Below are 25,691 nucleotides of genomic sequence, written 5' to 3'. Positions count from 1 at the left end.
TGAGTTCACTTGTTGTTCTCTGTTTGGGAGTGATTTCTGAAAATACAAGGGCAGACAGGTTTCAGCCATGCTATCTTAGAGCCTGCTCTTTAGTATTAAATATCACTCACTCTACTTTATGTTATAGTGGAGAACATTGCATTCCCCAAGGGATCATAAGGTCTGAGAGAAGAGTAAGTGAGTCTTTGTTATTTTATTTAACTCTCTAGGAGCTGAGATAGGAAGCTGTTCTTTGAATTGTGACAAATTTTTGTGATTTTTTTTTTTTTTTTTTTTTTTGGTTTGTTTATGGTACTGGGGATCAAACCCAGGCACGCTACCACTTAGCCACATCATCGGTCTTTTCTGATTTTAATACAGGTTCACACTGAGTTGCCCAAGACTGGCCTCATCTTGGGATCCTCCTGCCTCAGTCTCCTGAGTATAAAAACATTTTTTATACTTCAAATTATGTATGGTAGTCTATATACCATGTCCTCCCTTCTGTGGTTTAGTTACCTATATATAGTCAATGAGAATCTGAAAAAGTAAGTACAGAACAATAAGATATTTTGAGAGAAAGAGACCACTTTTATATAACTTTTATTATAGTATCTTATAGTGAATTATTCTATTCATTATTGTTAATCACTTACAGTGCCTAACATATGATCAAACTTAGCCAGACAAGGTGGCGCATCCCTGTAATCCCAGAGACTGGGGAGGCTGAGGCAAGAGGATCACAAGTTTAAAGCTAACCTCAGCAATTTAGTGAGGCACTTAGCAACTCAGTGAGACCTTGTCTCTAAATAAAATATTTAAAAGGGGCTGGGAATGTAGCTCAGTGATTAAATACCCCTGGATTTAATCCTCAGTTTAAAATTAAACAATAAATCAAACTTTATCATAGGTATGAATGTATAGGAAAAAATACAGTATTACATATAATATTACATATAGGGTTTAGTACTCTGCAGCTTCAGGCACCCAGCAGGGCTCTTGGAAAATTCCCCTACAGATAAGAGAGGGACTACTTCATAGTACAAAGTTATAAATTATACCTAAGAGCTTTCTTGAGCAACATTTATAGCTCTATTCTGGATCTGCCCACCAACTTCTGCAGCTAACCGTGGATTCTCAATTGGGATCGGTGATGTCACACCTGGCCAAGGACTACTGAAGGCCAAGTATGAGTTGCTGAATGCTGGCTATAAGAAATGTGATGAGTACATCGAAGCCCTGAACACAGGCAAGCTGCAGCAGCAGCCTGGCTGCACTGCCGAGGAGACTCTGGAGGTAAGAGCAACCCTATGATTCGGATCAGCCACAGCATGCTCACCACAGCTGAAGGGATGTCTGCAGGGCATGGGCAGGCAGCCATGCAGAGAAGGTATTAAGGAGCTGAAAGTAAGGATACAGCCTTCTGCGTCTTGGTCCTATGCTGGCCACGTGTATGCCCATTTGTTTACCAAGGGCAGGACCTTTGACCAAGTCCTTCACATCCCTTCCAGCTCCCGTGTTCCAGGTGGTGAGAACACAGCCATCTGTTCATTCTGCCACATGGGGCTACTCTTGTCTCAAGCTCAGACTCACACCCCCTGTGACTGCCCATTAGTGCTTCTGCCCTCTCTGTTTTCAGCAACCTTCTGTAGAAACTGGCACCACAGCTCTGTGAATGGAAGGTCTTTAAAGAGACTTGGATACAGGATGGAAAGTTCACATCTGATAGTCACACAGCCAACCTGCTGCCCCCTCACATTTAAAGACAGCTTAGCTGGGGGGCTCAGTCAATGAGGCTCACTCCCTGGGAACTTGAAACTCTCTGAAGCAACCAGGTCAGCAGGCAGAGGACACCAAGGTTTTGCCTGACCCCTTCTACCCTCGGCCATGGCCTATGGTTCTGAGCTTTAATTCACCTCAGTGAGGAAGAAAGCCTCTTGAAACATAAAGAAGCTTTTTACTGAAATGTATTTTCTAAAGTAACGAAACCATAATTGTGTGAGGTATTCACACAAATCATTCTTAGTCTCACCAAGTCTTATAAAGACCAATAAGTTTATGTTTCTCACTGGCACCTACCTAGAAAATGACTTGAGGCCTCTGTCGGACCAATTTTAACAGAATCCTGTCTCCTAGATGACTCAGCATCCTATGTTGTGAATTGAAGAGTGGCAACCTGGATGTGTTCATGGGCAAGAACATTTGTTAGAGTCACCTCATCCTAGGCTTAGCTCATGCAAATTCATGGTACATGGCATGAAAAGGTCGACAAATTGTATAAATTGTACAAGCAGTCCTCTTTAACAGACTTCCTATTTCGCTCTTATGTGGGGATATGTGTTTCCACATGGCTGTATATATACACACAGGTATTTTGTTGTATGGGAACTATATCCAAAGCCCTGTGTATTCTATATTTTATAGGCCATTTAAAGGATTTTTCAAGTTTGTTACTTTTTTTTTTTTTTTTTTTTTTTTTTTTTTTTTTTTTTTTGCCATATACACTGATTCCAGAACCCCATGGAAGATGAGGTATTTATATAGCTAGGGTATCTTGGTCCTCTGAGGCACTGAAACCTTTATTAATTGGCCATCTGACATCTTGCCTAAGTATTCCCAAATTTCTTTAAATATCACAAAGAATATGTATAATCCACAAAGCCAATAGACACAACCCCCCATAGATCTCCTTTTCTCCCACCAGGCACTGATCCTGAAGGAGCTGTCTGTGATCCGTGATCATGCTGGAAGTGCCTGCCTCCGGGAGCTGGACAAGAGCAACAGTCCCCTCACCATGGCACTGTGTGGCTCCAAAGGTGCGCAGGTCCCTCCCCAGGGCCTAACCTACTACCAGTGTGTTCTCCATGCAGGTGGCTGACTTGGTTCTGGAAAATATAACATCAGTATTTGTAGCTTCAAATGGATTCTTCATTTCTTTCTTTAAATGTATATATCTCTTTATTTTGTTTGTTTATTTTTATGTGGTGCTGAGGATCGAACCCAGTGCCTCACATGTGCGAGGCAAGTGCTCTGCCACTGAGCCACAACCCCAGCCCGGGTTCTTCATTTCTTTAAGGGCCTACATTTTAGATCACAGATAGCTCCTTAATTCTATGAATTTTAGGAAGTTTAACTCTTTTGGAGGAACTGGATGGTAATGTGGGTAGATTTCTGGGTATGAAGAAAAACTTTGAGGAAACTTGATCTTTAAAGGGCCTGCATACTGAGTCATGTTCCTGTCTCACCCCACTAAGCTGCTAAATCCTCACTAGAGAGCTAGGATTTTTTTTTTTTTTTTTTTTTTTTTTTTTTTTTTTTTGTAGTTGGACACAATGTTGCTGAGGATCGAACCCAGGGCCTCACACGTGTTAGGCAAGCACTATACCACTGACTGAGCCATAACCCCAGCCCCCCACCCCCACCAGCTAGGAATTTTTTAATGATGCATTTAATGATGTAACAAAACTCTTTAATTTCATAGTTACCCAGGCCCTTAAAACATTAGGTTTCATGGCACTGCATTCAAACTCGGAGCCTCCAGGCTGCTGTTTCTGGTTTTTTTGTTGTTGTTATTGTTTGTTTGCTTTTTAACCCAACTAAAATCTAATTTTATTTCTCTTTTACTTTGCTTCCTGTAATCCCATTGTTCTCTTTCTTTATGCTTCTTGTATATACCCGATGCTTTCCCATTCCTCCATCTTTGCCTCTCACTCTTCCATTCACTTTGGAATTCTTCTTCCCCATTCTCTTTTGTGTCCAAACCATATGTCCTCAAAAGTCCAACTCCATGGCTGCTTCCTTCTTAAAGACTCGTCTCCCCAGCCTTCTCTCCAACCCAGGCATGCACTTGAGTCCTCTCACCCTCCAATCTTCTGACTGAGAGCCCCAACTTGTCTTAATGTAGTTCTGTCCTTTGCTACCCCGGGGGCTCTGGCTTATTGAGGATAATGGCCTGCATGCTGAGTCATGTTCCTGTCTTACCCCACTAAGCTCCCCACTCTTCAGTTAGCCATATTTCAGTAAGTGATGGATATTTCTGACCTGGTTCCCCAGGTTCCTTCATTAACATATCACAGATGATTGCCTGTGTGGGACAGCAAGCTATCAGTGGCTCCCGAGTGCCAGATGGCTTTGAAAACAGGTCCTTGCCTCACTTTGAAAAACACTCAAAGGTAAGCCTTAGTGGATCGAGTAGAACTTTCAAGTCCTGTTCATCTAGATTGTCTGAGGAACACAGACCTATTCATATAAAAGTCTGTTAGCCATTCTGTGCAGTGTTTTGTATAGGTATATATATTTTTGCCATTGTGTTCACACATACTTCATGTATTATAAAATTTGTCACTTTAAATTGTGCAGTTCACCAACTGTTAGTATATTCACAGGTCATATCTATAGTCATAGTGTACTTTTGGAATATTTTCAGTGTCCCAAAATGAAACTTCATAAACACGAGCAACATGTGGTTATGTTTTGGAGGTGGGCAGGTCTGGCCCACAGGAAGGATGTCTCAAGGTTCTCAACTGCTTGGGCTGCTACTTGAAAGCAGGCAGATAACAGCCCAAGCCAAGGCCTCCTTTTCCTGAACTTCTTGCCTGCTACTAGCACCTGTGCCAGCCCCATCTGGGACCTCACCCTCCTCGTGTCTAGTAAGGATGGTCTGCCCAAATTATTTCTCTTTTAGTCAAGGGCATATAAAGCCTGCCAGTTCATGAAGTGCATTGGCCAGGTAGTTTTAGTCTAAAGGTGGAGCATTTTCTGATTTGAATGGATTTTAGAATTGTGACCCTTGAACTTTATTTTGTTTGATTTTTCTTTTTTTCTGCCTCTCTTTAGCTCCCAGCTGCCAAAGGCTTTGTGGCTAATAGCTTTTATTCTGGTTTAACACCAACCGAGTTTTTCTTCCACACAATGGCTGGTCGGGAAGGTCTAGTCGACACAGCTGTAAAGACAGCTGAAACAGGATACATGCAGGTAACTTGAAGAAAGGTAGGCCATTAGCAACAGAACAGGACAAGGCCCTGCTGAGTGTGGATATGCTTTGCACATGAGCTATAATGTATCCAGTTTTAGTATTAAAGGAAAAATTTTAGAAATGTAGGTGCTCTGGAAATAAAGAACAAAGAAAAGGTGATACATTCCAAATTATCATGTATACCTTGGGGAATCAAGACCAGGCATGTTCCAAAGCTCCACTAGAGGAGGACCTGCTAAGAGTGTTTTCCAGGACACTCATTCAACCTTCCAAGACTGTTTCCTAGCATGTGAAGGTGGGAATACATGCCTCCCACACAGAGGATTTTCCACTTTGCAATTATTTATGTCATTTCATCTTTTTGTTTTGTTTTGTAGCAGTGCTAGGGATTGAACCCAGGGGTGCTCTACCACTAAGCTACACCTCCAGCCCCCCAGACTTTTTTTTTTCCCCCACCAAATTGTTTTGTTTTTTTTTTCACCAAGTTGCCAAACTGACCTCCAGGTTATGATCCTCCTACCTCAGCTTCCCAAGCTGATGGGATTACAGGCATGTCATTATTAATATCAGGTTAATTGGCCCCAATACCTATTCCAGAACCCACCACAGGTCTTAGATACTTAACTGCTTATTCAGTGATGTACAGCTGTGGGCTACAGGGTAAAACTAAGAAATTATCTGTGCTTGGCTTCTCAAACTTTGCCACAAACATACTTTAAAATGGCTAAAGAGTGAAGATTCATCTCTTCTGTATTCTTCCAGAAGACCACAGCAGTGGATTTATTTTCAGTGTCTTGTGATCATTTTTGTTCTCTACTCCATAACTTAACTATATTTGTTGGGGGAAAAAAAAATGTTTTTTGCAGTGCTGGGGATCAAATTCAGAGCCTGGATATACTTGGCAAGCACTCTACTGCTGAGCTACAGCCTCAGCACCCCCAGAATTTTGAATATATTTAACTACTTAGAACACAATACCAGCAAAAGGCAACACTCCAAGCTTGGAGTGCTGGCACACACCTGTAATCTCAGCAATTTGGGAGGCTTAGGCAGAAGGATCACAAGTTCAAAACCAACCTCAATAATTTAGCAAGGCCCTAAGTAACTTAGCTGGACCCTGTCTCAAAATAAAACATTAAAAAAGGTCTGGAGATGTGGCTCTCACAAGCTGGGAGACCATGACCAATAAACTAGAGATTTCCACAGCCTCTCTGTACCTGTTTGTCATTATCTGGTACTCTTGTTCATCTTCTGCTGGGAAGCTGTCCTTCAGTTGGGGAGTGTGCTCCTGTCAAAAACCCAGCAGGCTGTGAAATGCTTTTCCACTCTTCCCATGGCATGTTTTGACTGTTTTTTGTCTTTACCTTTTTAAAGTAGTGTGACTTTCCCAGAGCAGTGTGTTAACCTAGAAGAAATTAGTTCTGGCACAATGAAATTTTGTTTTTTAAGTTGTCCGGAGGAGAATTTCTTTTTCTAATTCACAGAGCCACCATTACACTGCTATCTAGAGTATTCTGCTGGTGGAAGGTTCTCTCTAAGCAGATTTGAGAAATGGTTGCTGCCTGCTGGGTCAGACACAATGCTGTCCCTGTTCTCTTCTCTTTCCCCTCTGTCCCAGAAGAGGGCCTGAGCCTGGTCCTCTGTAATTCATATTGAAGTCTGCAGGGGTCCTGGCTTAAGGTTGTTTAAAAATGAAAAACCATTGCACTGATTTATACCTTAGGGAGAAGGAGGGGAAAGGCAAAACAGCCTAAGAAAACAGCTTTCTCAGAGTTCTTTGGGGGTAATGCAGTTTAAATCTCAGGTTTTCTAAAATACAGAGTGGCTGGAGGTTGGAGTGTTCTGAATCACCACATAGGCCAGTGAGACTCTCTTGGTCTTGTTCTTGGAGTAAAAGGAAGCTTCAGGGGATTTCTAATATTGGTGTTTTTATGGGACTAAAGTACTCATGGTCATGAACTGGGCATGGGGTTCAGTGGCAGTGTCTTGCCAGCATGTACAAGGCCCTGGGTTCAGTTTCCTGCACTAAAAAAAAAAAAAAAAAAAAAAAAAAAAAACTAAAAGTAAAAAAAAATAAGGGCTTATGCCCTTGAAACTTGGAGTTGCAGCTCTCATCCTCTGCACAAGTGACTGGTCTTCGAGCAGCTGAGCACTCCCTTCTTTTTCCTTCAGAGAAGGCTTGTCAAATCCCTTGAAGATCTTTGCTCCCAGTATGATTTGACAGTCCGAAGCTCCACCGGTGATATCATCCAGTTCATTTATGGGGGAGACGGCTTAGATCCTGCAGCTATGGAGGGGAAAGATGAACCTTTGGAGTTTAAAAGGGTCCTGGACAACATCAAAGTAAGACTTAGCATTATTTGGGGAGGCTAGAATGTTTCTGAGGATTTTTTTTTCTAAGAATATAGGTACCATTTAGAATACCATAATTCATGCTTTAGTCATGTCTCCCTAAGCATTATATTAGTCTTTTCTCTTTGAGTTACGCTACCTAATTTTTCAGTTTTAAAAGGAAAAAAAAAAAAACATGTTTTCATTTAAATATCTACTATTGGTAGTACTCAAGTGCCAACAGAAGAGGCTTTGGTTTCTCTGTGTCTAGGAGAGCATATAGAAACCAGTTTTATAAGTCAAGGCCATGGGAAAGCAGGCTCATTTCACATACATAGCTGAGGTAGAATTCCAAACCAGCTTCTTGGGAAGATAGCGAGACAATATTGATCTGAATTTAAATACTTGTGCTTTTTGACCCACTTACAGAAATTTGCCCTTAAAGAAACAGCCTAAATGTGCCAAGAATATCTTTTCTAGGTGGTTACAGGACAGGCGAGCCATCAGTAGAGGATAAGACAAGTACACAGTGCTCTAGCTACCCACACAGTAGAATAATATGCAGCCATTTAAAACTTGGGAAAATCCCATGGGCTTGGCAATGTTAGAGTATTTTTACTCTTGAAATGTTTGGTGTTTGTTTTTTGTTTTTAAGACCAATATCCATTTTAATGCAAATATGGGCTGTGTTGAAGGTTGGGAAGTAATAGAACAACATCTCCCAAATAGTGTGAAAGTCTTTGTGTAAGATAGAGTACGTATTTATCTGGTTCTCACCTTCTTATGAAAGGTAGAGTCCACTATTTGTTTCAGAAGAAAAATGAGAAATGCAAAAAGCTCACTTTGGATAAAATTACTTTATCTTCTAAATTCCTTTACATAATATTGCCCTGCTCCTCACTCCTGCAACGTAATGCCATCTCATTCTGATATTCAGGCAGTCTTCCCATGTCAGAGTGAGCCTGCGCTCAGCAAAAACGAACTGACCCTGACCACGGAGTCCATCATGAAGAAGAGCGAGTTCCTCTGCTGCCAGGAGAGCTTCCTGCAGGTACGCTATGCCCTGTGCTGCCATCATATCCAGCTTGCTGGCATCAAGAAGTCTTGCCACGTGCTGGCCAGTGAATTGCATAAGCTAGTGTTTTTATTTGTTTTCTAAGGTGATTGTTCCTTTACTAAGATGCTCAAAAATGGCCTAGGAAAATGTCTCACTAGCCAGCATGAAGAATTTATCTCTTATCTTTCACAAAAACAGTTTACCATTAGAAGAAAAATACATTAGAGAACTGATTCTGAGCCCTGTCTCTGCTACCAGCCTACCGTACTGCCCACCTTCTTCTCCTATGGACCATTCCTTTCCCCAGACTTCTGAATCCCAGTCATCCTTAGTGATAGCAGAGTTCTCTTCCTGTCATGTCCTTTAAATTGTTCTTTCTCATACTAATACGGATTAGAAATCCAGTGAGCTGGCCTTCCTCATTCTTCCCAGAGCTGGTACCTGGACACCCTCCTAGGGTCTTCTGTGTGAGTCGGTTGGTTTTCAGTTACACTGACCTGCTCCAGCAGTTCCTTCATATTTATAATCATGGTTAGAATCAAAAGCAAAGGATAGAGAAATCAGTAAAATCAGTCTTTGTGTGCTGATTCTAGTTCCAACAGCACAGGATCAGCAGGCTAAGGAAGAGTGTATCTCTTTCAGTATATCAAAAGTCAAATGGAAAGCAAAGCTCAAAGAAGAATGCTTTGTAAAGGGAGTGCTGCACTTCTTCCCTCCTCCAGTGGACTCCAGGCTAAAAAGTGCCTCTTCCAGGTTTTCTTGTATTTAACATCTAATGCATTACTGGGCGTCTTTGTTTTGGTTTTTTTCCTCCAGATATTTGCTTCTTTCTTTCTTTCTTTTCCTTTTTTTTTTAAATTAGAATTGTAACTTGATTTTTCTTCATGCTTATGTTTACCTGTTTATTTTTCTTTTTACCCTTGAAGACCTTTACTGAGACAGGCTATGAGACATATAAGGAGGTAACTTGCTAGCACGTTGTGAATGCTGAGCATAACAGGTTAAATCTGGCTCTTTGCCAGCATCAGAGAGAACATATTTGAGTCCCAGTTCTGGCAAACATGGGCTTCTCCTGGACCTGTTTCTTTCTTGCCTTTGACCAGGTGACCTTCTGACCAGCAGTATTTGTCTATTTAGAGAGCACTGGTTTAGTCTGCACCGAATATCAGATACACTGCAGATCTGGGGGTGCAAACATGACTAAACATGTCCTTGCCTGCCAGTAGCTCTCAGTCTGATGAACTGAGATTTGCTGAGGGTCTAAAATCCTTTGACCGGAACAGATTTGCCTGAGTCGTGAAATATTCTCCAGTCCAGCCCATGCCAGAGCTGAGGCGGCAGAGCTGCTCCAGTGGCATCGGCCCTGCGTTCACCGCACTCTGTGTAGGGAGTGTAAGAGCTAACAACTGTTTAGTCTGTGATTAATTGCCTGCCAGTTGCCATGTTGTGACTCCCTCTAGCATGCTCAGGTTGATTCAGCTGGGTTCTTGGTAGCTTCTTTCGGTTTTCATTCCCACCAAGCATTTGTCCTTAAAAAAAAAAAAAAAAAAAACTAACTTCCCGATTACCTGCCCTAACCCCTGTGTATGGGAAATCCTTTGGTTCAGCAGAGCCACTGGAGCACATCCCCGTGGATGGTGGCTGAAAGATGTCATTCTGGTGCCTGCTGGGTGGTGGTTTCTTGCATGTGCTCTTTCACTCCTTATGTGTACAAAGCTCCTCACTACTGAAAACCCCTGAGTCTGTGTGGCCTTGGTTCTGGCTCCTGTTTCCCTACAACAGGTGAAGCAGCCTTTCACTCTCAGTGATGGAGTGGCCACATTTGGAGCAGTAGGGCTCAGTAACTGCCAGGCAAGTGGCAGGGGTAAAGATTACTAATATAAAGGAGGCTCTGTCCACTGAATTGTATCAAGGGAAAATTCAGTTTAGCCGTAAAATATCTTGAATATTGCCATGGTCGGCAGTGCCCCACCAGGAAAAGCTGTTCTGCCCCCCTCCTCCCAGATAGTAACTGAAACTATCTGACAGTGTGGTCTCAGGCTCCTGATTAATGAGTGAGTCTAAAGCATTTCACTTTTAAAACAGCCTCTTGGATTTCCAAACTCTTGCTAGTTAGTAAGAGTCCTTTCTTCAGTAAAGGTTTTGTCTGCATAGAAGGATGGCAGAGCTGCCAGGTCACCCTCCACATCTCCCCACTTTCCCAATGGGAAGAACGGGAGTTGGTCAGTTCAGGCAGTCACAAAAAAGCTGTGACCATAGGAAAGGGACAGCCCTCGTGCACTCCCTTGGCCACCTGGATTCCCAGAAGACAGACTGATTTTGTTACAGTGAGCAAAAGCAACATCACAGAAACCTCCACCCAGATAGCAGACCTTGGAGAAAGCATCTCACCTCATTCTGCCCCGAGTGCCCCCTGCTCTGGGGGATGGGCTAAGGCCATGCTGCCTCACAGGCAGGTCTTGCAGGCCTGGCAGCAGCTGGTTAGCTGGTTAGGAAAGGCATGTAAACCATGGACCAATGGACACAGATGCAAATTTGTTTAAATGTAAGAACACAGCCAGGCACAATGGAGTGTGCCTGTAATTCCAGCTTCTAGGAGACTGAGGCAGGAGGATCACTTGAGGAGCTCGGACAATCCAAACTGGGTTAGGCAATATAGAAAGACCCTGTCTCAAAAGGAAAAAGAACATAGAGTAGATTCTAGTGTTCTACTTTCAGAAAAGTACCTACAGATTTGTAGGTAGTCCATGGAAATCTAAAGAAGTTTATCATTACAGTGTTAAGATAGAGTGGGGCTAAGAAATAGAAAATTCTCTATAGGTGTTTTATAAGACTTTATTTTTGCAAAAGCAGGCTTCTGATTCAGTGTGCTTGAGAACATTTGTTTTAGTCTTAACTTATCAGGTAGACTGAATAGACTTTGGGCAGGGAGGGCTGGCCTTCTCCCCAAGGTCAAGAAATAAGACCTCATGAAGCTTTTTTCTGTTCTTTTTTTTTTTTTTTTAATTTTTTTGTAGTTATGGATGAACATCCCTCAATCAAAACAGGATAGCCATTGCCAGCTGTCAGGGCTGAGACTTAATGACCTAAAGGATTATTGCTAATGCATGATGTGTGCCTTCTGCTCAGCCTGGAAATGCTCTAAGAGCTGGTCCCCTAAACTTGGTGGCCCACAGTGAACAGGATGCTAACTGCTCCTCTGGTGATCCAAGAGAAATGCTGGCCACCTTGGTTTTTAGGAGAAATAATGGACTGGGAATCATTAAACAGATAGGTGAGCTGGAGATATTGCTCAGTGCTACAGGGATTGCCTCGCATACATGAGGCCCTGGGTTCCATCCCCAGTACCGCAAAAATAAATAAATAAATAGATAGATAGATAGATAGATAGACAGACAGACAGATAAACAAACAAAACAGATAGGTTTTCCCCTTTGAGTAATTGCTAAAAAAAACAGAGAGTGAGGTCTGTGGTCTCCAGCCCTGCTCTGTTAGCCACCCGCCATGAGGAACTCTTCATCTTCCTCCTTGCCCTGTGTTGTCATCCTGAGGCCTTGAGTGCTGGTGCAGAGCAGCGCAGACAGCACTTGGGTGTCATGTCTGGCCAAGAGCCGCTCCCAGGGGTTCTTGTGGAGTTCTGATTGTGAGTGGGAAAGGAGCATGGGACTGGGGGCAGGCAGCACGGTTGTGATGCGGAAGTGAGGGTCAGAGGGAGAGAGAAGTGGGGATTGGCAACAGTTTTGTGTGAAATGAAGGTGAGCCTGTTGGTGTGTGTTTGAAATGCACGTGCTGACTATAAAACTGTGCTTTAGCTGGTGGTATTTAAATTGATCATCGGAGCTTCAGAAGAAACTCTCAAGAACCAAGAGTGTAGAAAAGAAAGCTATAAACAGTACAGTTATGCCTGTTCTGAGGGTGTGGATGTAGACCCTGTGGGATTCTGGAAGAGTGCAAGTGTGAGCTCCCACATGCCGTGTGAGTGAGCCAAAGGCCACAGATGGCAGTTGAAGTAAAGAGACCTAAGTTAAGGTGGAGCGTGTCCAGGGTGTCGATGGCATGGGGTGATCCTTGGGAAAACACTTTGCAGTAGAACCAACCAGTATCCATACTGTAGCCTTTATACCATATATCTAGCTACTGCTAAAACAGGGTAATTCATATGTGAAATTTATGAAATGAGTAATCTCCAGATTATTGAGAAACATACAACTGATGTTTGCTGTGTAATTTTTCAGGAAATAAAAAAATTCATTAAAGGGGTTTCTGAGAGGATCAAGAAAACCAGAGATAAATATGGCATCAATGATAACGGAACAACAGAGGTAATGGCCTTCCCTGACGAGTTACGGCACAGGTTTTTGCAGGTGCGCTGACCCTAACTGTGGTTTTTATTCTTCCAGCCCCGTGTACTATACCAGTTGGACCGGATCACCCCCACCCAGATAGAAAAGTTTCTGGAGACCTGTAGGGACAAGTATATGAGGTAGGGAGACTAATTGTCTTAGGCCGCAGGCATCCACTGACATCTCTTTTGTCCCTTATGTTCCCCTTGGGCACAAAATCCTGTACCAACACCACTTCCTTCCTACCAGGGTTAGAGCAGATTTGTCACCTATGATCTAGGAATTCCAGTGAGTCACTAGGCTGGAAACTCTCTGACCTGGAAGTAATTACAAAGAAATTTCCCAAGTGTCTTCTCCCCATGGATAAACTCCAAGAGATATGGCATGTGCTAGCTGCTCTGTCCACTGTCAGTGCCCTCAGTTAGCCTTTTTTTTTGGGAGGGGGTGGCTCTGGGGATTGAACTCAGGGGCACTCCACCACTTACTAAGCCACATCCCCAGCTCCATTTTATATTTTATTTAGAGACAGGGTCTCAGTGAGTTGCTTAGCGCCTCTCTTTTGCTGAAACTGGCTTCAAATGGCTTTGAACTCATGATCCTCCTGTCTCAGCCTCCCAAGCCGCTGGGATTACAGGGGTGTGCACTCTTTACAGAGGAGACCACTGAGATCTTCTCTAAGCAGTGGATGTTGGACCCGTTCATCCCATGCTGAGCACCAAAAGAATTTCATTGCTGTTTCTGGTCTATGCTGGGTTTCTCCTCTGTCACAAACAGCCTGGCCCTTTACCAGTTCCTCGCTCACCTCAGTGGCATCTTTGTTTTCTTGAAAAGCAATAACTATGGGCATGGTGGCTCAGGCCTGTAATTCCATCAACTCTGGAGGCTGGGGCAGGAGAATCGTGAGATCAAAGCCAGCCTCAGCATCTTGGCGAGGTCCTAAACAACTCAGCAAGACCTTGTCTCTAAAATATCTTTTAAAAAGGCTGGGGATGTGGCTCAGTGGTTAAGGGGCCTGGGTTCAAACCCCAATACTCCCCCCCCCCCACCCCACAAACACACACACACACAAAAAGCAATAACTAGAAGCCTTTACCTAGTACTTTTGCTGGACTTCTCTTTATTACATTATGTTTTCATTCATGCCTTTTCCTTCTAGGGCACAGATGGAGCCAGGCTCTGCAGTGGGTGCACTCTGTGCCCAGAGCATTGGTGAGCCAGGCACCCAGATGACTCTGAAGACTTTCCACTTTGCAGGTGTGGCCTCCATGAACATCACTCTGGGCGTGCCCCGCATCAAAGAGATCATCAACGCTTCCAAGGCCATCAGGTACCCGGCTCCCTGCCCTGTGTCTTGAGGAACAGTGATCCTTGTGTCCCACGCATACCTATGATGCTCTAATGAGACAGTGTCTCACACTCTGTAGCATGTTTACTGTGTTGATCGTATTTTGGTGTGATTTTTTTTTGTGTGTGGTGGTGGGGATTGAACCTAGGGCCTTGTGCATGCAAGGCAAGCATGCCGCCAACTGAGCTATGTCGCCAGCCCCCTATTCTGGTGTTTTAAAAAATCACTCCAGATGCAATAGCACACAACTGTATTCCCGGCTGCTTGGGGGGCTGAGGCAGGTGGATTGCTAATTCAAGACCTGCCTGGGCAACTTTAGCAAAGCTATCAAAAAATTAAAAAGGGCTGGGAATTTAGTTCAGTACTAGAATGCCCCTGGTTTCAATCCCCAGTAATTAAAAAAAAAAAAATCCTGGATGCAGTCAAGTGGAAGCAGTTTTGTATTTTTTTTTAAATAGCCATAAGTCACAAGAAAGAGAAAATGATAAAAATGACCAGACAAATTGGAGATTTCATCCCTTTGATGCCATTCACTGCCTAAATAAAGCTGATGCCATATTCTGAGATGCCCCTCATGATTTTACGATGGAATCATAGGTAGTCTGAAACTAGAAGAAATTGAAATACATTACATTGCATTCGATGACCAAAATCACAATTTCATCTATAATCTAAATCTAACAAAACAGCAATAGCAGTAAGTGAAAAATAGCTGTTCCTGGTTCTAGAACAGTGATCGTGGATGTCCAGGGTGGTAAGAGCTCTACCTGCCCCTTGTGGCTGGTCAGATTAGTCCTAGGATTGTGTGTTCAGGAGAACACCATGGAAAACAGTGAGGACAGGGGGGATAGTAGGGGATAGGAAAGGTAGCAGAATACAACAGTCACTAATATGGCATTATGTAAAAATGTGAATATGTAATAGATATGATTCTGCAATCTGTATTTGGGGTGAAAATGGGAGTTCAAAACACAATTTGAGTCAAATGTATGAAAGATGATATATCATGAGCTATGTAATGCTTTAAATAATCAATTAAAAAAAAAGAAAGAAAACAGTGAGGACAGGAAATGATAGTCAGCAGTCAGAGAAGCAAGAGGTGGTCCTGGAGAGGGATGGAGGAAAATGAAGTACCTGAAGGGTCAATGTACTCACGGAAGAACTGAAATGACCACTTCTCAGGACCAAAGAGGAAGGGGCAGGGCTCTCTCTGTCTGGAAAATTTTTCAGTGTTGTCATTCACTGATGGAGTGGGTTGCCTGAGGCACTCCAAAAATAGTAAACCCAAATGAGAGTTCATTCAGCTTTTGTAGCATGTCTGACACCCAGAAAATGCTCAATAAATGGCAAGTACGGTCACAGGAGACTGTGAATAGCACTCAGATAGAGCAGAGCAGTGCTCCTCAGGCGGGCCCAGTCCTCGTGCAGTGATCGTTTTTCCTTCTCACAGCACTCCCATCATCACAGCACAGCTGGACCAGGATGATGACGCGGATTACGCCCGCCTAGTGAAGGGCAGGATTGAGAAAACCCTCTTGGGGGAGGTAAGAGATGCCTCTGGATAACAAGAAAAGGAGCCAGGCAGCACTGAGAGGGAACGCCAGCTGCAGGCCAAGCTGTTCTAGCTCTGCCTAAAAAGCTGGGCGTGTGTGCTCTGGGAGGAGGGGAGTGATTGATGAAAGTTCTGCTGTCTCAACACCACAGATTTCCGAGTATATCGAAGAAGTGTTTCTTCCTGATGACTGCTTTATCCTTGTCAAGCTCTCCCTGGAACGGATTAGACTTCTGAGACTGGAAGTGAGTCACCTAATTAAATGCGTGGAGGAAGTCATGCTGTCAGCCCCAACACAGGTGCTGACAAACCAGGGCAAGGGCCACGCAAGACAGGAGGCAGTGCAGGGGCTTCAGTTTGGCTTCTATTGTTGGAGACCCCGTTGTACCATCCCATTTTCAGTCTTTCTAAGCTGACCCTGACACAGACATGGCCATTTGAAGATGAAAAGAAAACTAGTTGAGGCTTTGTGTAGGCCCCAGTGCCAGTTCACCATGACATACTGTGTTAGTCAGCCTTCTGTTACTGTAACAAATACTTGAGCTAATCAACTCATAAGGAGAAAAGGTGTATTTTGGCTCCTGGTTTTGGATAGCATGTGGCATTATGATAACTGGTCTCTGTGTCTTCCCAGTGTCTAGAAGGACTCTTGGGCCGGTGTGCCTTGCTCATCTGTTATCTCCATTACCCAGCACAGCACCTGGCTGCTTTGGTAGATGTCTTTAAATGGCTGGTTTAACCTGAGGTCTCATACTGGCATTTGCATGTAAATAATACAACGATTATCAGCCTTCTTCAGGGATATATGAAGACAGGGAGCCTACAGCAAACTTAGTAACTCCCTGGCACCTTCCTCTTTCCCTCAAGTGGTAAAGCGTTTAAAACATTCTTTCAGTCCAGTGTCAAGTGTCAGATTCATGTGTTGCCCATATGACAGTTAGGTATGAAATTTAGCACTCAGTCTCCAATTTAGAGACTTCTCTTGCTCATCTATTGTTGCCTGCCTTGTGTCTCTTGAACCAGAAAAGCCAAGTTACTTCTAGGAGTGTAGCACAGGAACAACTGTGATGATAGGAGATACATGGGAGGTTCCGCTGAAGCTTTGAAGTCTCCTGGCCTCTGCTGACCTGCAACCTCCCCAGAGCATCCCACAGGGGCTGCGTGTATTGCCATGAACTGAACCAATATTGGTTCTTTTTTTTTTTCCTTTCTTTGTTTTTAATATTTATTTATTTATTTTAGTTTTTCGGCGGACACAACATCTTTGTATGTGGTGCTGAGGATCGAACCCGGGCCACATGCATGGCAGGCGAGCGTGCTACTGCTTGAGCCACATCCCCAGCCCAAATATTGGTTCTCGATGTGAAAAAGATTTGTTTTTTATGAGTAAAGCGGGGCTAGGGATATAGCTCAGTTGGTAGACTGCTTGCCTTGCATGCACAGGGCCCTGGATTCGATCCCCAGCACTGCAAAAGAAAAAAGAAAAACTGAGTAGAGCAGATAGACACATGTACATATCAGATATGCAGTATATCTGTGGTATTAAAAAGTAATAAGGGAGCCATACATGGTGGCGCAGGCTTGTAATCTCAGTAGCTCAGGAGGCTGAGGCAGGAGGATCATGAGTTCAGAGCCAGCCTCAGCAAAAGCAAGGCACTAAGCAACTCAGTGAGACCCTGTCTCTAAATAAAACAAAATAGGACTGGGGATGTGGCTCAGTGGTAGAGTGCCCCCAAGTTCAATCCCTGGTACCAAAAAAAAAATGTTAATGGGGGAAAATGACTAAAAGCTTCTTGAGAGGCAGTAGTGAACTAGGGGTGGAATTACTGGAACGGAAGGTCTTAAGTTCCATTAGTAATGCCCACACCTGGGCCTTGCAGGTGAACGCTGAGACGGTGCGGTATTCCATTTGCACTTCCAAGCTCCGTGTGAAGCCTGGCGACGTGGCTGTTCACGGTGAGGCTGTGGTGTGTGTCACCCCTAGAGAGAACAGCAAGAGCTCCATGTACTATGTGCTGCAGTTCCTTAAGGAGGACCTCCCCAAGGTGAGGCTAGGTCGCTGCTTATGGGGAGACAGTTGGCTCCAGTGTAAATGCCCAGGGGTGGAACCCCAGACAGGACAGTGCTCCGTTTTCTCCTTAACATTGCCACACCAATGCTGCCCATCAGATTCCTTTTGTTCTGTCATAAAACTGATTATGGAAAGGGACATAGTTCTCTGAATTTGTTGGGGTATATATATAAATATGTTTTTTATATATATTTTTATATATATTTTATATATATACACATTTATTTATTAGTTGTTGATGCACCTTTATTTATTTATTCACATGCAGAGCTGAGGATTGAACCCAGTGCCTCACATATGCTATGCAAATGCTCTACCACTGAGCCACAACCCCAGTCCACCTGAATTTGTGTTTTTCTGCCTGACCCCAGACAGCCCATAGACACTCTTGGGTTTAGAGTTACTGATGATAGCTGCTGAGAACTGGGGACAATCTAGGAAACCAGGGCATGACGAGCTTACCCTTACAGCCTCCTGGATTCTGAGGCTCTCAGGTTGGCCAGACCATGGGAGCTGTGGGATCTAGAGCCTCTGTGTCTCTGAATCCAGGTGGTAGTTCAGGGCATCCCAGAGGTATCCAGAGCTGTCATCCACATTGACGAGCAGAGCGGAAAGGAGAAGTACAAGCTTCTGGTGGAAGGTGACAACCTGCGGGCAGTCATGGCCACCCATGGTGTGAAAGGCACCCGGACCACCTCCAATAACACCTATGAGGTACCACTCAGCCCACCCCATCTCCTCAGGGTCAAGCTATCTCCCTGTGCTTCCTATAGGCCCTCAGCCAATTCCCAGCACACTTCCCCAGGCCCTCGAAATTTACTCTGGGCCTACCACTAAGAATTACCCAGCAATCCATTTTTGGGTAACAGCAGGGTTTGCTTTGAATTTTCTGGGCAGAGGAGGAAGTAGACAGAAGATTCAGTAGCGTCCAGAAGGGGCCTTCTCCACTCACCCCTTGCCATCCCTAGGTGGAGAAAACTCTAGGCATTGAGGCTGCCCGCACAACCATCATCAACGAAATCCAGTACACGATGGTTAACCATGGCATGAGCATCGACAGGAGGCACGTGATGCTGCTCAGCGACCTTATGACCTACAAGGTTTGTGGGAGGGGAAGCTGCAGGGCTGCCAGGGCGTCTGGAAACCCACTCATAGGAGAACAGAGCTTCGGTGCTTGCGAGGCATGTAGATATACTACTATGAGGACCATGCTAGAAAGAAAGTAAGATGCAGCTGTCACTCAAAAACCAAGGCTTGGTGATAGGACCAGGTGTACTGGTAAAGTCCCAACATGAGAATTGCAGTCTCATGGCAAACACTCCCAGTTAGTAGAAAAGAGCCAGAGCATAGTTTTTGTCTTAAGTTTTATCTTAAAGCAAAACTATCTATTGCCCAAAGCCCTGAGATTCCCATGTAAGCTGGGGTATTTGCACTCTATTATGCCTGTTCACCACACTTCTACAGCCACTTCCAGGCAGAGGATAAGTGTAGGTGATCTGAAGTGGAACACTGGGAGTGGCATGCTAAGGTTGGTTGGTTGGGTTTTTTTTGTTTTTTCTTTTCCCCCACAAAATGTATTCCACTAGCAATGCTATAGGGCAGCAGTAAATGGAATTAAGTTTGTGACCTCCCCAAACACTCCTGTCTGTATTGCAGACCCTCTGAAACCCAGTGAGAAACAGGGCCACCACGAAGGAAAGATCATCAGTTTTGTTTTGTTCTTGGGGGGTGGGCGGGGTACCAGGGATTGAACTCAAGAGCACTTGACCACTAAGCCACATCCCCAGCCCTATTTTGTTTTGTTTTGTTTTTTTAGAGACAGGGTTTCACTGAGTTTCTAACTGCCTCACTGTTGCTGAGGCTGGCTTTGAACTTGCGGTGCTCCTGCCTCAGTCTCCCTAGCCGCTGGGATTATAGGCGTGTGCCACCACCAGGCCCAGCAACCATCAGTTTTAAGTCTTCTTTTCTAGTCTTACTTTATTTGATTTTACTGTATAAGTTCAAGTAGACAATGTGCACCGCTTTTATTCTGACTTTTAACTGAAACGTTTTCTGTATTGTTAAATAATATTTCTAAATATTCTTTTTTAATGATGGCACACCATTTCTTTGATGGAACTAACTAAATGGAATTAACATTTTTCCTACTTAAGCTTTTAAATTCATTCTGTTTTTAGTTCTTTGGGCCATAATAAAGAAGCAAGACTCCCCCCCCCCTTTTTTTTTTTAAGTTAGAGTCTCAATTCATTATCTAGGTGGAGTGTAAGGCTCCATGTCACCAGTGACCAGTTGCCTCCTGTGATAGTAAGGCTAGACTGACAACCTCAGGCCTGCAGTTATGACATGAACAGCTGTTGGGCTGATTTTTGTCAAAACTATTGAGGGGATGCACAGTGCTTTGGTTTGGTGCTTTTGTGAGTAGCTTGAGAGCCCTCTGAATGTATCCACAATACAGGGTGAAGTTCTGGGTATCACCAGGTTTGGCCTGGCCAAGATGAAGGAGAGTGTGCTGATGCTGGCCTCTTTTGAGAAGACAGCTGACCATCTCTTTGACGCTGCCTACTTTGGACAGAAGGATTCTGTGTGCGGTAGGTTTGGTGTTTCTAGAAGCAGAATCAAAGGGTTTTATTGAGGCAGGCTCAGGAGCTCAAGCCTGTGATCCCAGCAACTCAAGAGGCCAAGGGAGGTTGAGGCTAGAGAACCCTATTTTTGGAGGTAGGGGGAGCTGGAGATTTAACTCTGGGACACTTTACCACTGAGCTGCATCCCCAGTCCTTTTTGCTTTTTTATTTTTATTTTTTTTTAAACAGGATGATTTTTAATTTTTCTTTTTTAAAGAGAGAGAGAATTTTAATATTTATTTTTTAGTTTTCGGCAGACACAACATCTTTATTTTATTTTTATGTGGTGCTAAGAATCAAACCCGGGCCACACGCATGCCAGGCGAGCGCCCTACCGCTTGAGCCACATCCCCAGCCCCTTTGCTTTTTTATTTTGAGACAGGTTCTCATTAAGTTGCTTGGGGTCTCACTAAGTTTCTGAGGCTGGCCTCAAACTTGCAATTTTCTGCTTTAGCCTCCTGAGTCACTGAGATTGTAGGTATACACCACTATGCCCAGTGAGGATCACATCTTTGATGCTAGCTTGGGCAACTTAGCAAGACCTTGTCCCCAAGTAAAATTAAAAGGGCAGGGGAAGCGTGCTTGCCTAGCATGCACAAGACCCTGGGTTCCAACCCCAGTACTATCAAAACAAAAAGAAGGTGGGGGCATTTATTATTTACAGGTTAGCCCATGGTTAGGGCTTCTTAAGGGTTGAATTGAACACACTAAGCAGGCAGTGCCTTTATTTTTTATGTTTTTTTTTTTGTTTTGTTTTGTTTTGTTTGTAGTTGTCGATGGACCTTTATTTTTTTTTATTTATATACAGTTCTGAGAATTAAACCCAGCTCCTTATACATGCTAGACAAGTGCTCTATCACTGAGCTACAATTCTATCCCTAGAGCTTTTATTTTCAAGAATAAAGGCAGAGATTACAGAATTAGAAATAGTCAATCTCTTGTCTCCAAAGCCTGACTATAGCACCCTGTTCTCTCCCACGCCCTCTCTAAGAAGGCTATCCTCTATAGATACAGGTAGTTTTATGACCAGGAAGAAAAGATCAACCCTAAGTGTTTTGGAATGGAATTTCTTTTAGCTATTGAAGTAGTCTGCTGTGTTGATCCTGCACCCAGTGTGTCAACAAGGCAATAGCACGGCCCCCTCAGCGCCAGCGGGGTGGTCCCACTGTCCTGTCTCCTTGGGAAGCAGCTGGTGTTCCATTTCCATTGTGAAGCCCTTGTACCAGGCACCAAGTGTGCTGAGGCTCTCAGCCCACCTGGGAGGTCACCTTTAACAATGAGACCGAGGGCAACCAAACTTGCTTGCCAGCTCGCCCTGCACTACACTAAGCTTTGTGCTCCCCACACCACAAAGTGTCCCTGCAGGTGTCCTGGCCTAGGAACAAGGGAGTGCTCAACAGTGTTTTTAAGACCACCTCTGTCCCTGAGTCAGCACTGAGTCCTGGGCCTTTCTGTACCCTTCCTTAGTCCACAGGAAGACTCTGTGGGCCCAAGGGGGGCATTGGTGCAGGGCTAGGCTTGGAATGTTCAGCAACCTGCCCCAAGTTCCCCCCCAGTTAGATCCAAGCAGGTTGCAAGCCTGATTGCCATGCCCAAGCCAGAGCTCTGCTTCCTGGTAGCCATTTCCTGTCACAATTCCTACTCTTGTGTGGATTTGTTAAATAGAGAATGGCTAGGTGGGGCTTCATTCAGAACAGTCACTTATTTTTTACCCTTTTCTCCTTTTAAAAGCTACATGGGGTCTGGGGTATATCTCAGAGGTAAAGCATTTGCCTAATGTTCAAGAAGCCCTGGGTTTGATCCCCATCACAAATAAAGGTGGGGGGAGGCACAAATTGGAGAGGAAGAGGAAAAGAAATTACACAGTTCTTCAAGTTAAAGAAGGGTGAGAGGAAAGAAAAAAGAAGCACTGATTGATGTGGGGTGAGAGGAAGGCAGAGGAGAACAGGAGGCCAAGGCTGTAAGCAAAAGGAGAGCAAGTCTGCTGACATGGACTGCAACCCAGCAACCCACCCCTGACCCCAGGAAGCTGGGCTTGACTGCCCTACCTCCTTCTGCTGCCTCTCCACCACCGCCCAACCCTTTGTAATCCAGCACAGCCACCCCACCCCACTTTGAAAAATTTTCTCTCCTCCTGGTCCTTTAGCACACTGAAAGCCAGGTTAGCCTTCAGTACGTGTTTTTGTTTGGTTATTTGCTTGTCTGGTTCCTTGTTGCATGAAGCACGGAGCAGAGTAGCCACTCTCATGCTTTAGAAGCCTGATGCAAAGCCAGAATTTGCTTTCTAAAAAGCCAAACTAGAGCTTATACAGAGACTTCTAAAAGCCAAACTAGAGCTTATACAGAGACTCTGCACCACCCCTCACTTGTGGAATTCTGCAGGAGCCTTCCTTCTGAGGGTCTCTCTTCCAGGCTTGGGCAGCTGGTAAGCTTCGCCCAGCCCCTTCCTCTGAGCATAACTGACAGCTGCCTGCTACGGTTTCCAAGGGCATTGACATCTGCTCACTGCCATCCCAGTTGTTTGCTTCTTTCCAGGACCTAAGCTACAGATGCTGTGGGTGGCAAACTCAGTACCCTAGCTGTCTAGGTTATGTTCTCAATGGCAGAGGCTACAGAATGCCTTGGCTCATCTGGAAGAGAACTAGCTGAATATATTTTAGTTTCCAAACAGTCTGCTGGGCCCTGAGCAGACAGTGTCCCTCCCTGAGGGTACAAAAGTCCCTCCACCTTCCCAGGCGCACAGTACCAGGCCACTGCTTCAGAGCCATCCTCCTTTATAGATGAGAAGGAAAGTGATTTTCCAAGTTCAACCAATTGATGTGCTATGGAGCTAGAACTCAGATTCTAGTTTTCTAGTGCCTAATTCAATAGACTGTTCCTCCTGAAAACCCACCTATGTGTTGAGAGTTTTCTGATCTCAATTCTGCTTGGTTCCAGGGGTGTCCGAGTGCATCATCATGGGAATCCCAATGAACATTGGAACTGGGCTCTTCAAGCTGCTCCACAAAGCCAACAGGGACCCAAACCCTCCTAGGAGGCCTCTGATCTTCGACACAAATGAATTCCATATCCCTCTTGTCACATAGTCTGGGAAAGAGGGGAGCTTCTCACATCTCAGCTCCTTGTGCCGTCTGCAGGTGGCCTAAAGAGACCTGTGCCAGTGGTCAGAGGGGGCCCTGACATCTCCAGGAGCAGCTCACCCTCTAATACAGGACAGCCCATACCTGACTGCTCTGGGGCACTGAGAGCTGGATTGTTGGTTATCAGCACCTCCTACCACCCTCCCTCCCTGGACTTAAGAAGAGGCACAGCCAGGAGTCACTGCCCATCCTCCTCACTGCATAGCCTCTACCAGCTCCCAGGTGTCTTCACGCCTGACTGTGAGCCAGGTCTGAGGTCCCATGCAGGCCAGGGCACGTTCCTGTTTCTTCTACTTGGTCATTCTGGAACCTCTCAATGTGGCATACACGTGTAAATATTATTACTTACTATTATTTATTTGCTCCATTTGAGGGATTTGGAATTTTTGTTTTTGTTTTGTTTTCTTTTTGAAACCAAGAAGCTATAGAAACCAAGGAAGCATTAAAGTGAAACTGGAAAAGCTGGTTAAGCAAATAGGACCATCTAGAATTGGTAACTGAGCGGAGACTGTTGAGAGGCCCAAGCACCTCTGAATTATTGTCTTTAAAATGCTGTGTCTATCCTGTTGTTTTCCTCTACCTCTGACCCATAGTGGGGCCCTACCTTGTTTCAAAAGCCAAAGCTATTCTCCATGTCCTATAGAAGCCTCCATAAAGCTAAGAGCCTCTTGAGGTGGGGACAAGGTATCTTAGAACCTGGCAGTACCCACAGAGATGATACACAGCTGGCTAGGCTGCCAGCGCTGCCTTCTGCTGACATCCACACCCCTCCTGAGATGTCTCCCTGTCTGTCCCACCTCCCAGAACTGAAGGGTGCAGGGCTGGTGCAGAACCAATGGCCTATAAAGTATCCCAGGGGCAGTGGTGGGAGAGGAGTGCTCTTGGTCATAGGCAGGCACCAGCCAAGACAGGATAGGAGGCGGCCCTTGTAGGGGGTGAGCAGCTGGAGCTGGGGATGTGCCCCAGCTGGCAACATAGTTCCCTTGAAGAGTATAAATCTCCTGGGACAATAGAAAGCAGACACTGAGGCTGTCAGAAGAAAACCAGCCTGGTGTCCTGGGCTTACTCAGGCTGCTGCCTGGTGCCAGCACCATTGCTGGAGGTCTGTCAGGGATTTGGAAGAGGTTTCACGCAACATAGGAAAGAAATGCAAGTAGCTCATCTTCTAAGAGGGGGTTTGCTCCTGGGGACAATGTGTTCTTTGTGCTGAATTTGCTCAGTCCGACTGGCTCAGAGCCAGGGATAAGTGGCAATGGCTGCAGTTCCCCTACCCCTGAAGAGCGTTTTGTGGGGCTTGTCCCCCCACTTCCCTGCCCACATGAGTCACATTGTTCTGGCTCTTCTCTGCCCAGGGAGTGAGATGACCAGAAAGCAGGGATTTGACACTATTTTCTTGCTCCAGTCACTCCTAAAGGTCTGCTGCTGCAGTGACAGCAGGTTCAACTGTCTCCGCTCTCCAATAGACAACAGCCCAAACTGAAGGGACAGGAGGTTATTGCTTGAGTGATTAAAGAGATGGATGTGGTAAAAGAGGACACCAAAAGAATTGAAGCAGTATTTTCTAGAACTGTGCTTAATGCTTTGGATGTCCCTTTGTTGATTTCCCAAGTTCTGAGTTAATGCTGCTAAGGGATTCAGTGTTGCTGTTAGTTTTTGGATCGAAGGTAGAATCCATGATTTCTTTCCCATACTGATGAGGTTCCTAAGTTAGCAATTCTTGACCCGAGTTGTTTTTAGAATTCCATTAAAATTTGTAGCTTGGCCTTATGTTTTGTCTGCATCAAGGTATCAAATGATGGGGGAAATGCCTTTTTTCTTAATATTCGCCCCCATCCCTCCCTTCACAACAATTAAGGCTGTGAACAGTTGCTGACTCAGGGTTTCCACTCAGCACCTCACTGAGGCACTGCTCCTCACGTAACCCAGGGAGGGCCACAGGGACCCCACGTGTACATGCAAGTGCCTTCTTGAAAACTTGCCTTGGAAGTAAGCCACAGGCCTGATCTAGTCCAAGAGCCCTGGAGGACACCGCATGGCCAGGGAGGGAAAGCCAGGCCTGCTGTCCTGCAGCATAACGTATTACTACGGGGCCTGACTGGGGGAGCACTCCAGTGTACGCTGACAGGTTGGTGGGAGACATAAGTGACCTATGGGTGCAGATCGACCCACATCACCCTGGGATCCAGCCAGGTGTGGGGCAGTCACCCAGTGAGAAGCCACATGCCCAGAGGACACTGCCCCCTCCTGGTACCACCACAGCATCAACATGGGCAGCAT

General features: G+C 44.9%; 1 protein-coding gene across 3 annotated transcripts in view; it reads left to right on the top strand.

Moving 5' to 3' along the window:
• The window catches only part of POLR3A (RNA polymerase III subunit A), a 41,893-nt gene extending 16,629 nt beyond the window's left edge, over nt 1-25,264 (top strand). The window contains exons 16-33 of one of the 3 annotated variants that reach the window (XM_081267172.1): nt 1,103-1,275; nt 2,684-2,795; nt 4,033-4,151; nt 4,816-4,953; nt 7,127-7,297; nt 8,223-8,336; nt 9,269-9,304; nt 10,125-10,193; nt 12,578-12,664; nt 12,743-12,825; nt 13,842-14,012; nt 15,481-15,574; nt 15,735-15,827; nt 17,463-17,627; nt 18,203-18,367; nt 18,622-18,753; nt 20,109-20,241; nt 23,212-25,264. In XM_081267172.1, the coding sequence (XP_081123298.1) occupies nt 1,103-1,275; nt 2,684-2,795; nt 4,033-4,151; nt 4,816-4,953; nt 7,127-7,297; nt 8,223-8,336; nt 9,269-9,304; nt 10,125-10,193; nt 12,578-12,664; nt 12,743-12,825; nt 13,842-14,012; nt 15,481-15,574; nt 15,735-15,827; nt 17,463-17,627; nt 18,203-18,367; nt 18,622-18,753; nt 20,109-20,241; nt 23,212-23,360 (2,204 nt within the window). In that variant the 3' untranslated portion in view covers nt 23,361-25,264. The remainder of the gene's footprint in view (nt 1-1,102; nt 1,276-2,683; nt 2,796-4,032; nt 4,152-4,815; nt 4,954-7,126; nt 7,298-8,222; nt 8,337-9,268; nt 9,305-10,124; nt 10,194-12,577; nt 12,665-12,742; nt 12,826-13,841; nt 14,013-15,480; nt 15,575-15,734; nt 15,828-17,462; nt 17,628-18,202; nt 18,368-18,621; nt 18,754-20,108; nt 20,242-23,211) is intronic. The other 2 variants (XM_081267173.1, XM_081267174.1) reach the window with 2 other exon arrangements.
• Nucleotides 25,265-25,691: the final 427 nt, after the last annotated feature.

This window comes from Spermophilus citellus (genome assembly GCF_964194105.1).
Source record: "Spermophilus citellus genome assembly, chromosome: 15".
Classification (NCBI taxonomy): Eukaryota; Metazoa; Chordata; class Mammalia; order Rodentia; family Sciuridae; genus Spermophilus; species Spermophilus citellus.
The sequence above is the reverse complement of the archived record's forward strand: the minus strand, read 5'-3'. Positions and strand labels throughout refer to the sequence as shown.